Source organism: Oculina patagonica, chromosome 3 (assembly GCF_052425735.1).
Source record: "Oculina patagonica isolate OP01 chromosome 3, crgOcupat, whole genome shotgun sequence".
Classification (NCBI taxonomy): Eukaryota; Metazoa; Cnidaria; class Anthozoa; order Scleractinia; family Oculinidae; genus Oculina; species Oculina patagonica.
The window spans coordinates 11,425,227-11,438,966 of record NC_135760.1 but is presented as its reverse complement, the minus strand read 5'-3'; the positions used below and the strand labels follow the sequence as shown (position 1 = coordinate 11,438,966).

At 39.0% G+C, this 13,740-nt stretch overlaps 1 protein-coding gene across 1 annotated transcript; it reads left to right on the top strand.

Annotated features, from left to right (window-relative positions):
* The first annotated feature begins 240 nt into the window (after positions 1–240).
* On the top strand, positions 241–13,503 carry LOC144646525 (retinol dehydrogenase 7-like). The gene is made up of 4 exons (XM_078506148.1): positions 241–675; positions 8,701–8,883; positions 11,461–11,694; positions 12,412–13,503. Exons 1-4 carry the CDS (start codon positions 345–347, stop codon positions 12,606–12,608), a joined length of 945 nt encoding a protein of 314 aa, XP_078362274.1. The 5' UTR covers positions 241–344; the 3' UTR covers positions 12,609–13,503.
* The last annotated feature ends 237 nt before the right edge of the window (positions 13,504–13,740 follow it).

Here is a 13,740-nt window from a genome sequence, read left to right as displayed (position 1 = left end):
GTCGCACTACTAGCTACCAGTGATAAAGATATATTTCGTGGGCAAGGTTTGCAACTTTTGGTTTGCCAGAAAAGTTATCACAGTTTAACTCGCAAGATGATGAGTGTTACGGCCCCAAAAAGGAAGTAAACCTCTCGCACATGGTGTTTAGACTTGTCCAAAATTTTGCTTCCATGATCTAGATTTTAAGGCAGAAAGAAAAAATTCACGCTTCATTTACGAATTAAAAATATCAAAATATTCAGTCTTGCTCATTAGCATTTATGTTTTAATTTAACCTGCGATGCTTTGCACACGACAAAATAAACACGTCAACAGTTTCAAGGTCAAAACGTCGTGTAAACATGTGCGTAACTTTATTTCTTGCCGGGGCAGTAACTCTCGTCGTCTTGTGGATAACTGTGATAAAGTTTCTTGCAAGCCGAAAGGTGCAAAACTTGCACACGAAATATGTCTTCATTACTGGTTGCGACTCGGGTTTCGGTCGTGAAACCGCCATTCGTTTGGACAAGATGGGAGTTAATGTATTAGCTGCCTGTTTAACAAAACAAGGAGCACAAGAATTGAAATCGATGACGAGCGACAAACTGAAAACATTTCAGATGGACGTCACAGACTCACAGCAAATTAAGGATGTATTTAAGCAAGTGAAGAATGTGTTACCCTCGGAACAAGGTAAGATTTTTATACGCATAATGATTCTGTTAAACGAAACAACCTTTCCCGATACCGATGGCATGGGTCGGGGGTGGAAGCGGAATCATTGGACTTTAGATATTCATGATTCCTGTCTTATTTTACCTCAATAATCCACAATTCATTTATAATTTTTTTTTCGATATTCATGATTCTTATTTCATTGTTTGCATCCAGTTTTCAAAATAACTTCTTGCCAGTTTCCTTGTGCATTCTCTGCAGTGTTTGTGCTGGTTCCCTGCTAGCAAAGTCTACTTTTCCAAACTTGGAAAACTCTGCTAGCACGAATAATGACTATGCCACAAAACCGATATAAATATTTTCTTTGATTTTCTGTCGTCAATTATTTTAAAATATTCACGGTGTGAAACATACTTAATTTCACAGTCAAATTTGTAAGGGATGAAGATGTGAAGCCAAGGGTGTCGAGTGCATTCGCGTTTACAGTGTTTTTCTGTAGGGGGGTCTGGGGACATGCTCCGCCAGAAAATTTCGAAAATTAGATGCTCAGAAATGCTATTTCCAGCCATTTCTGTAATATATTTGTTAAGAAGTTTAGTAAAAATGACTCATGTAACGTTTTCTTGTTATATAATTTCAATATTCACACGCCCCAATATCAATGATAGCATTCATGTGTTTATGCATGATTCACGATTCCACTCCCGATAATGGGTGAAATGCTCGAAAATCTAGTCGTGGTAGGTCAAAATAATAATACTTATTGGCTCAATCACTCGATTGTATCGCGTCTAATTTCCGTCAGCTTTATGGAAATAAGACGAGGTAAATATTGAAGAGATAAAAGAACGTCGCCACAAATAAAGTCACGCAATCGTCATAAACTCTTGGATTTGCTTCTATTCGTATGCGTGACAGTGCAGGGGAATCTTGGAAATCGGCTCCAAAACGGCTTTTCCTTTATGTGGTACTCAGTGCTCTTTCATGGACTCAATAACGATTGGCTGGGCCTGCTGTCTTCGTGGCAGCGAATGTTTGATATTGTGGCATGCGCAAGTGCAGTTTCTATCACGTTCTCTTTGAAAAACAATCTCGAGCCCAGAGTGACCCCCGGCTCCGCGATCCGTCAGCGGTTGGTCAGCGGTAGGGTCGCCGGGACTCACTCTGGGAAACTGAATAATAATTCAGTGTCTTACTGGTCCTCACAGAACAATAGAAATCAACACGGAAGTCTGAAAATCTGCCCCGGAAGTAAACCAAACCGGAAACCCTGGAAACACATTTTTTGTTTTCCATGGTCAAATGTTCAGGTGTATCACCTCAATTATGTAAAACACCTAAGAACTCGTCATATGGCGCTACATAAATGAAGTATTTTCTAATTCTACCGTTCTTTTTGAACTCAAAAGATACCTTGAATAATCAAAGGCTCTTCGAGCAACCTTATGGTAATTTGGCAATTCGATGAAGTGCCGACCTTCGCATTTTTTTTCTACATAAGTGTCCAATAAAGTAATTCAATCTCATTTTATTTGCGTTTGAATGTTTTATTTTTCCACATGAGTTGCGTCATTGATGGTTCGTGCTCTCAGGTTTCGTAAATATTTACCGGTTAGTGTATTACCTTTGATCCTTTATAGCGTTAAGTAAATTTGTTTTGTGAATATCTATACTTTTCTGTCAGCACGTATAGCGTTATCTTTGAGCAGCGGATAAAATTCGAGAGAAAGATACGCCCGAGCACTTCGTGTTTCTGCTCGACTCAAAAAGATGAAAAACAGATGACGTGACACGAGGTGACGTCACGCGAAACAGAAACGTGCTGTGGATTCAAGCTGTGGATTTGGTGTTAACTACAACACGTCACATGGCGAGCGTAATAATTTTTTAACCGTAACTACGTGTAACTCACAGCTGCTATCAGTAATGTCACAATTTCACTTAATTTGCCTTTCAATGTTTTCTTGCGTGAATGGGTCATTGATAGTTTTTTTTCTTCAAATAAGCGTTCAATAATGTGCCTTTGAATGTTTTATTTTTCCATGGGAATTGTGTCATTGATGGTTCGTGCTCTCAGGCTTCGTAGTGCGAATTCTATTTCATCACAAAAGTGTAACCTTTGATCCATTTAGCATTAGGTAAATTTGATTTGTGGATATGTTTACTTTTCTGTCAGCACGTATAGCGTTATTTTGAGCAGCGAATAAAACTTGAGAAAGATGCGCGTTTCTGCACGACTCAAAAAGATGAAAAACGGATGACGTGACACGAAGATAATGTGACGCGAAACAAAATCGTGCAGCATGAATGTTGTGTTTACAATAAAGACGCGGTAACTGCATGTAGCTTATAGCTGCTATCAGTTATGTCACAATCTCACTTCGTTTGCGTTTGAATGTTTTCTTAGGTGAATGGGTCATTGATAGAGTATGCTCTACGGCTTCGTAGAGCGAATTCTATTCTCTTTTATCACCAGAGGATAAGTGTAATTATCCTCTTTCGATTTGTTTTGTAAAAATTCAACCTTGTTCCCTGAAAGAGAGAGACCCTGCGGAATGAGGTTATAGGATAATTTGTTTTTGATTGACATGTGCTGAATGGCGTTTTAAACAACCTTTCTGTCAGCACGTTAATGCATGAATTAATTGCGGTTTAATATCAGAATGGAGTGACGGAAACACGTCACTTCAAGTTCGCGAATCATCACTACACCTCATTACCATTCGGTAAAAAAGGACTTCCTTTAAGCGTCGATTCTGAGCGGAGTTTTATACCAACAACCACGGCGTCACCAAGGACAAGGTCGATTGAAAACTCAATTTATAGTTGACTTACAAATCTCGCTAGAACTACTGTTTTCTTTTACGGTTGAAAAACGGAATATCGCAGACAGTTCTCGATTCAAAATAATAACTAATAAAGCAGAATTTGAACATTACGCGTTGTTGTTTTGCTGAAAAAAGGAATTGTACAATTTTGTGCACGTGAATTGCGTGAATGTGTGCACGAGCTGAGTCGCCGAAATGCTAATTACACCTTTTGAATAGAGTTGACCGATGTGGCCTTTAACGTCCTTATTAATATTACCACTATTTGACGAGGAAAAAATTATTTGCTCGAAAACATGCAATCTATCATGAAAAGATGCGCTGTCAGCGAGAAGCCTTTGAAATATATGAAAGTCGCCAAACAAAAATTTTTATCAACAGAACAATAGCTTGTCTGTGCAAATTTATGTAAATTTATTCACTGTCGTCCGCAAAACAACAACGAACACATGCACACAGTCAGGCGAAATCTTGGAAGGCAAACAAGATCTTTGATTTAAAACCAATATAGCAGTATGCTCAAGAAAGAGTCTAACGGAAATCAAAACACCAGACGCTCTTTTGTTAACTCTCTCTTTTGTTAACTGCAGAACGTTTTTGTTACTTTTGTTGCTTCGATAATCACCAGTTGTGTCGATACTGTGTTAGAAATAGTTCAACTTTCTCGATTTACTTCCGTTCTGGGAAATTTACTTCCGCTTAGACCTGAGAGCATGCGCAATAAAACCGGAAGACCAGGGTTCTACCTGAAATCGACCTGAAATTGATCTGATCGATTCCAGTTTTCCAGAGTCCGTCCCGTACCGCTGACCGACTGGACGGACTCTGGGCTCGAGATTGTTTGAAAAAAGACCTTTGCACTCTCGCACTAGCAATTTATTCTTAGCTTTCAGGATGCAATTAGACCTAATAACAGCTGACAACAGCTCTACGGAGATTCATGTGGTATCTCTAATTGCAATCTCGTCCCCAGAGGCCGCGATCCTTCTGGTCTGCGCCAGGGATCGGGACCTCTGGGCTATTCTAATAACAGGTCCGCAATGCGAACATGTGTCTAGTGCAAGGTGGATACTGGTACTCGCGATCACACCTGTAACTATGGTTGATTTCCGTTGATCTCTCGAGTCCAGATGTGTTTGGTTTTTCCGGAGGATTAGGATCTTCGTTTTGGGGATGAGCGTGGGCTGATTTCCTGGCTGCTAATTGAGCCTAAGATGTATGCTTTAGCTCTTTTCCTTCACGCTCTTTTTTTATGGGTCGATTTGTACCCTTAAAAATAAATAATTTTGCAAAAATTTGTGTTACTCCCCCCTCCCAATTCAAAGTTGTTTTCTGGATTTTGGAAATATAATTGGGTGTCAGGAGTCGAATGCGTGTCATAAATCTTAATAAGGTATTTAATTAGTTCACCGCAAAAATAGCTCTTAAAATCGACGTGTTTGGCGATAATATCTCATATTCAGTAATCTTTCCCAAAAATTATTTCTCACAATGTGGATGTGCCTTCTAATGGCGAGCAATATAATAAACGGGACGCAGTCCATGCAGAGGGATGACGTTTCCTAACGGGATATTAAATAAGGAAATTTGTCAAAAAACTAACATACTAAATAAAACAAGAAGCTACTTAGTAGCTCGAAACCGGGTGGTTAATGTTTAACCACTCTTTTAGCCATAGTTAGTAGTCACCTCTACTAACTATGTTTTAGCTAACAAGAAAGCCTAAGGCTTTTAGACGTATACCCAGTAGCGTTTTTTTTCCTTTTGTTGCTGTTCAACAAGAAGTGCGTTATGTTGAAGCGTGACATGCGATATACGATACTCGGCCATCAGTGTTAAAGGTCAAAGGCACTTTGATCGCTTTTGAAGACTTTGAAGGTAGAGATATCAGAGTTGTTTTCGTTCTACTTTTAAAACGCATAATATATAACTTGACTCTTTCAATTATATGTCGTACTGGTCATTTCTAACTGAGCAGCAATTCTATTTTGCTCTGTGGTCTAAGCGATGATTTGTTGTTGAGTTAAACACACGGAAAACGCGTATAACGCACGTAATTTTAATCCCTCAAGTGGCAAGTAATTTAAAACATTTCCTCCGTCCCATTCTCCTTCCTCCACTGAGGCAATTTCAAGTGGGTGATGAAAGATGACCTGTTTTAAGCCAATCAACATGCGTGACCTTCAATGCCCTACCGACAAAAAAACTAAAAAAAAAAAAAAACCGAAGGTAGATTATGAACCGGGGGGGCACCAGACCCCCACCCGGTTAAATAGCTAGCAACTTCTGTATTGAATGACTGTTCAACAAGATCTAAACAAAAGTTGCGTTATCTTGTAGCGTGACATTTGGTAATACATGCGACAGAGGTCAAACGTGGTCTCGTAATTGTATTACACAGGCCAATTGTAGAAGTTGTCTTTTTACTGAATCTAATAGAAGTCATCAAATATAATTTGTCTCATCCGTTTACATTTTGTATAAGTCCTTTCTAACTTTCCAGAAGAATTTTACTCTGTGCTCTTCGTGGCGATTTCTTGTTGTGCTAAACTTAATCTCCATTCGACGTTCACGTGTAGTTAGTTCGCAGTCCTATTTGGTCGGTCGAATAGCTACAAAACCATTACTTAAGACGAAAGACTTCACATCATCGCCTAAAATACTGTGTGTTTTTATACATTGCAAATTAAGGCGACAACCTTATCGCCACGATCTTTTTTTTTTTTTTTTTTTTTTATCGCCACGATCTTGCCCTGTCGTCTTTTGAAAATGTTTGACGCACAAGCAACAGTGATAGTTTGACGCTTATTTTCAGTTCACACTGAAGGATCGCACTTCTTAGGCCTGTTTATACTTAAAACCCTGTTTTTCAATTGCTTCTTTAGACGTTAAAGCGGGTTTGCGAAATGCTTGTAAAACAGTAACGACCCTGATGTTAATTTTAAACAGCGTAAACACCAACAGCTTATCGCCTGGCCAACAAGGGATAACAAAAACTAACACTTTCGTGCCAATCGCGATCAAAAGGAGATAATGAAATTACTTCATTTATCTCGGAAGCACGTTTTTTCGCAATTCCGAAACAATACGTGCACGAACAAACTTTGCAAAACCTAAAACGTTTAAATTGACAGTAAATTGGAACAGGGCAAACATTAGCGAAGTCTAAATTTATAAAGCGTGAGTTAAGTCAGCGCGCGTGCATTCATGCGGCGAATCATTGATAATCACAGATAATCATCTTAAGCGGCTTTATCTATTAAAGGAAACGAATGACAGAAGCTAACCTAACCCCAGTTGGCGCATTTCGCACGTAGTAGCGGGAGCAATAGAGGCGGCTGTATTCGCTGAGTAATTAGAGTTTTGAGTGTCAAAAAATTTTGGGGAATTTGGAGGGCATTTGCACGCTTAATAAAGGCCATTGTTACCCCGAAATTGTGTGATTTTTTAAGTGGTAGATAAACTGAGTTTTTAAAAGTGTCTGCAATTTCTCGTGCTCTTAAAGGCAACAATCCCGTAAATATGGAAGCTCTCACTTTATATGCCGTAATCATTAGACGTGAAATGGTGAAATTGACCAACGCTTACATGATTTGCAAGTAGTTTACTACTTCTATTATTACTTTGTCCACATAAATACTCAGCAGCTTTTGCAGATGTTTGGTCAGTCACAGCTGTTTTCAGTCGGGCAGCTTCAGCTTTTTCTTGCTCTACAAAATACACTTCACAATAACTTCTCTGGGCTAGCTAGTTCCGCTGCAGTTCGCTACTAGAAGCAAATGCATTATCACTGACACAGAGCATCGCAAACGTCGCGGAATATTCGTTCTCAAATTCAATTGGTCCCGAATATCCCTTTTGTGATCATTCTCGAATTCAATTGGCTCCGAATATCCTCTTTGTGCTCGTACTTGATTTCAATTGGGTTCCGAATATCTCCTTGTACTCGAGTGATTGCGAAATCGTCACGATGATATATCGATAGTTACACTTTTCCTGAATGCGTTCTTATCCTCATGTAAATGGTCACGGAACGGGAAACCCAGTGAAACTCTATGCGCATTACTTGATATCTTAGCTTACATGAAGTATTTATCTGAGATTTTTACCCCTTCTGCATAGTGTCTAGATACACTAGACACAAAAAGCCGCCGAAACAATAAAAACACTTCTGATTGGTCGATCTGTAACGCGCCAAAATTTGAACGTGCGTCGGGATGGTTGTCCTGGCCCCTGGGGAGTTGAAAGTCTGTGCTTTATGCAAATCACAGATTGTGCACGCAATCGAAATATGTGCAGTTTTTGGATGTATTTCTGTTTGGAGACGACATCAACAGTCTCAGAGCAATTCGTTTTCACTTAAATAAGCATGTTTAATGTATAACGATGTTTAACAGTAGAGAATGATCCCAAAACAGCATTTATTACAATTACGTGACACGACCTGAATTTGCATAAAACCGCAGACATGTCTAGTCTCCTGTGAATGAATTAACGGTCGAATGACTTTTTAATTATTCAGTGGAACGTGGAGCGTGCGCAAAAGAGTCTTGTAATCTCTGGCGCACGCGCACAATCAAACCGGAACCAGGATTTCCTGGTTCCGGTTTGGATTCGTCCAGAGCCGTTGAGTTTCCCGACCGCTGGTCAAGGGGAACACAGGCTCTGGGGACGAGATTGCTCTAATTGGGTTGCTCAGTTTTCAATTTTCGCGCGCAAATTCTCAACCTCATCCCCAGGGCGCTTTTCCCTTCAGAGCAGGAGGGGCGGGCCTCTCTACATTTCAGATTTTGGGTCTCGCCTAGGATGTTCTGGGCAAAATGGCGATATTTTAAGCCATCAGGGTCTCGTTTTGGAGTTGCATATGAAGAAATATACAAATATAAATTCTATTTTTATAATTTTGGTACCTTTGAGTGGTCTAAAAAAGCTTGAGCCACGCCAAGATTGGTCTTTTTTAGGGTCCTTTCCAAAATTTCTGACGAGCATCCCCGCCCCATTTATATGAGAGTCCCCCCGGGGTTATGGTCACGCGTGCAAGCCTCTCGCCAAGTTTTTATTTTTTCAAAAAGCGTGTAATAACGACCTCGCTTTTGTTTCTAGTAAACAATAAAAATGTAAATATGACAACTCCTGACTACCCGTATTTGATTTTTAAAAGCTGTTCATATTCCAAGCAATTGAGTTGATATATACGTTAATCGATAAATTTCAGGCCTGTGGGGACTGGTGAACAATGCTGGAATTGCCATTGTAGGACCAATAGAATGGACACCGCTGGGCCATGTAAAACGCATCGCAGACGTCAACTTGTGGGGAATGATTGACGTCACCAAGACATTTCTGCCGTTGATTAAAAAGTCCCAGGGAAGAGTTGTTAACTTGTCAAGTGCAGCAGGTAATCCTGTATGTTTGTGAGCAAAATATTGAAAAAAAAGTTGATTGCACTCTTTTTAAGCCTGACTGAAAACTCTCTTAACAGCTCTCTCTCTCTCTCTCTCTCTCTCTCCTCTGCAGAGGCTTCTTAAGTGGGGGAAGGCAGAAAAACACGAAAAATGAAAAATAGGGGAAGTGCGATTCTCTCCAGGCTCTGCATGCCCCAGGGGGGTACTCGCATAAATTTCGGATAGGGGTGTGCCGCCAAGGTTCTTAAACCCTTGCCCTATTTTAAGATAAAAAAAGCGAAAATTGATACCCTTTTTAAGGCCCCAAACCGAAAAATGACACCCTATTCAAGGGAAGGAGAAGCGTTCCGTGACGACCCAAATAGCGGCTAACCTTGCACGGCCAAACACAAATCTTTACAAAATCGCTTTACTAATACTTGAACGGGTATTTCAGTTTTAAGATACCTTTTTTTGTTTATCTGGGCGTTTATTAAAGCTGATAGAATATAGGTACCCTATCTAAGGATCACACCAGGAACAAAATGTCAAAAGGACCAAAAATGATACCCTATTTAAGGACCGAGAACCTCAAAAACCATACCCTAACGGGCGGCACATACCTATATAGCCCATATATGGGATCCCCCCCCCAGGCTGCATGCTTACTTTTCACCTCTCTCCAGCCCGTACGAAACGCGAAAGAGGCCTCTTCGGAGGAAAGAGCTCTAAACTGCAGTAAAAAAAACTGGCAGATGATATTTAGACATGGTTGATAAATGTCAGGGGAAAATAAAATTCTTGAAGGTCAGGGAGTCAAGGATTTTAATTTTTAGTCAAGGAAAACTTATGTGGAAATGTGAAAATAAACCTGATTTCTGTGGCAACCATGATATGGTAGATTATGATTACTCACTGACTATTATTGCGTTCGACGAAGGAGAGCGCAAGCCTAATTCTGTTTTGCGTCCTGTGTCTTTTGAGTTGGTAGGCCTGTGCACTGTTATGCGGAATAAATCGAGCCGTAATGCGCGCGCAGGTAGGCCTTTCTCGATTATGCTAGTAAAACTGGCATTTAATGCTACTAGAAATTCTCGAATAAAGCCAAAAAAATGCTAAAAAAAATGCCTAATTTCCTTAAAAATGCCACTTAAATTCCAAAAAATGCTTTATTTTATTTCAAACAAAACGTACAAACTTTCACATTATATGCTCATATCAACAACAGGTGATACTTAATAATTGTTTGTTTATAAAAAAAATAAAAATATATATTTATTTTTTTTAAAAGAAATAAAAAATAAAAAACTGAAAAACACACACAAGTAACACAACTACACAAGTAACACAACGCACAAACAGTCGAAACAGACAGAAAACAATCAAATTATGTAATCAAAATTGTGAAACTTTAGGATTATTTATCCTTCTGAGTTCTGAGTGCTGAAAATCTGGATCACAGTCATGAAAAGTGACAGAAAATGCTAGCAATTCTTTTTTGAAGAAAAAACGAAAAAAATGCTCGTTTTCCCAAAAAATGCCGAAAAAAATGCTAGCATAATCGAGAAAGGCCTACGCGCAGGTGTATGGACTCCAAATTGGCCGCCCCGATTGATTTTTGCAGGGGCAAATCTCGGCCGGGAAACTGATAGCCACAGATGGCCTCGATTTCATGTAAAACAAGATGGCGTCCCAAACGCAGCTTAGAAACATTATTTTGCTTGAAAAAAAGGGTTAAAAACGTGTTTCCAAAATTGTAATTTTGGCAAAAATGTCATGGAGAACATTAGAAGGTTTATCATCCAAGGTAGCAGAGTTGTCTTCAGCCACCGAACGTCGTAAAAAGAGTGGAAATCGAGTAAGTCGATGCGTAGTTTCGTACGGAGTTCGTTCGTAGGTAAACCAGCGTATTTTTCTCCAATTATATGTTGCACAAAACTACAAATTGTTAGAATTGAATGCATCGAGAGTGGGTATAATACGGATCGAAATTGTTTTATCACTTCTTTGAATTTGTGATATACCGTTCTTCCTAGAAACACTAGACGTTTTGACGAGGAAATCGTTGTGTGAATGTAATATGCGTGTAGTGGATTACTGTGTGAATTGTCTGTATTTTTAAGTACTTTGTGGAATTTTAAATCAAAGTAAAACTATTTTCAGAATTCGAAGTTTGTGGAAGTTTAAATCTCGTTAGTGCCAAACGATAACAGGTCAAGTGAAATAAATAATTATTTTTGTGTAAATAATATTTCATTCATTTTGGCTCGTCGCACAATCTTTCTCACACTTATCCTCCTCGCGTTTAGTGAGGTATAAGCATGGAAACTAACTTTGACATAAGGCATACTACTAGTAGGCCGACCATGTCGGTTTTTTGCCACTGCCTGCTTACCTTACCTTACAGATACGTCGAACGCACTCCCCTAATCTCTGATTACTACTAGTATATAACATAACAAGCAGAGTATATGAATGCATTCACCATTAAGATGATGAATGCATACTGACTATTAGCAGATCGTTCTTCACGTTTCAAGCAACTTAATTTAATATTTAATTTGAAAACCAAGCACTGTTTTCTCTAACAGGTCTAGTATCACTTGTTCGGATGTCTGCATATTCTATCTCCAAATATGGTATTGAAGCCTTTTCAGATGCCCTCAGACGCGAAATGAGCCCGTGGGGAGTGCTGGTCAGCATGATTGAGCCTGGTTTTTTTAAGACAAACTTATTAATGCAACCTCTAGAATCACTTAAGCGGTTGTGGCATGAATTGGATCCAGTGATGAAAAAGCATTATGGAGAAAAATATTTCCAAAAAGGTATGTCAATGTTCAGGACATGTATTTGATGCTGGCTTTCAGGCCAGGGATATGAAATCGAAATTCACCAAACATCAGGCCTGGTTTTCAATTCTTATGCACCTATCAATGGTTTGCCCCCATTGGTATGATGTGATGTCTTTGTCTTTAATAAACATCGATACTACGTTATTTAAAGATTGTCAAGGAATAACGAACGAAAAGACAACGTTTTCGAGTTGATTCTGTAATAAGGCTTTCTTACTGAACAGCCCGGCCTTTTCTGGAATCCAGAACCCTTCAAGTGTTCATTTTTTTTTTTTTTTGCCCGACCGACCGACCCACCATCAAGGTGGGAAACGAAACATTTTTTGGGATGACCTTAGCCATCTTCTTATGTTTCTTGGTTGTCATTTTGCATACCTTTGGGTTCATTTTAATTTATTTCTCTTTTTACAAGCGTAGACACTGACTCTAAGCGCCGTTACTATCCTTGAGTTTCACGTCACGGTCTTTATAAAAAGACAGAGACAAGAAAAGCAAGGCTGACACTACGTAGAAATGAAAAAACCATTTCTACGTAGTGTCAGCCTTGCTTTTCTTGTCTCTGTATTTTTATTTTTGGCTGATTAGAGCTGTCGCCAGCTCCTACGTACACAGCAGCATTTTCGTCCGCGGTCCCTTGCTTTCTATTGTCACTTTTATAAAAAGTGCTCTGTATTCCTCTTTTCTTTACAGCTTTTGACGATTTAGTCAAGGTTCTGGGCGCTGCCTCCCCAGACACTTACAAAGTCGTGGACGCGATCGTAGATGGGCTGACGTCACAGCGACCTCGAACACGTTATGTGGTTGGCCGGGATGCTAAATTAGTCGAATTCATATCATATTTACCGACGTTCATTGCTGATCGCCTCTTTACCATTTTATATCCGTGACTTGAATGAAAAATAAGTAGATTACAAATGCTACGTTTATTATTTAACGGAGGGGAAATGGCAACCCGGTTCTGAATTTTTACAGTTTTTTTTTTACACCTTTGCCGGATGACGCTGTACAACTACTTTTGAAAGAATGCATTTTTAAAAAACATTACATTTTATTGTTACAGTGGTAAAAAAATGTTTCCCTGGTAGAGTGGGGGGGGGGGGGTGTCCTAAACAGCTGTACCTCCTACAAATAATAAATAATAGGCAGTCCCTTACAGTATCTCGAGATACTGCAAGGCAAAAAGCATGTTTAAATTGAATACATTTATACGATATCATGTATTAGTTTATACTCAAACAGTGGATAGTGTTGTTGGCGCGCGCACATTGGCTACCGTCTCAAACTCCGTATATCCTTTGCTAATCACCTCCGAGAAACTCGCGCTCGAAAACTGTACTCGTTGACAGGAATAAACAAGTCAAAAATGATCATCCTTTCGGGCTATATTATCTTCGCGGCTCGGTAAATATCCACCACTATCCACCTCCACATCGGCGAATTGTTGTTTAATATTCGTGTATATTTTGTGTATATTTTTTAATAATTATGTAAAATAAAGTTGTTGTATTTTTAAAAAAAATACAAGGCTAAATGCCTGGCCATGGCCCACTCTCGCGACTGATTTTATTTGTCATAAATGATATTTGTAATTAGAAGTAGTAAACAAATCATTTGTATTTAAAATCAATTATTGTAATTTTAGGGTTTTTAAATTTTTGTAATTAGATTATTTAGATTAATTAATTAGTTTTATATTTCTAGAAATTGTAATTTTTTTAAAAATAGAGGGCCACAGGTTTTTCAGAATTTCTGTTACGTGCTACCCTCTTTAAATAAAGTTGTCTATCTTGTCTATCTATCTATTCAAAAAACAATGGACCTGGGATTGGGATTTGAGCAAAATTTGGGCTGAGAAATGGGATTTATACGACACACAAAAAAATGACAGACTGGTCAGGAATTCTGCAGAAAGAAGTTGTGGAAAATATTGCAGCTTTTCTACGCCAAGTTCAGCCACACCTGTGGCCAAATTGCTAATAATGGTCCCAAATGGGAATGTTAGTGATTTCATATCCAACA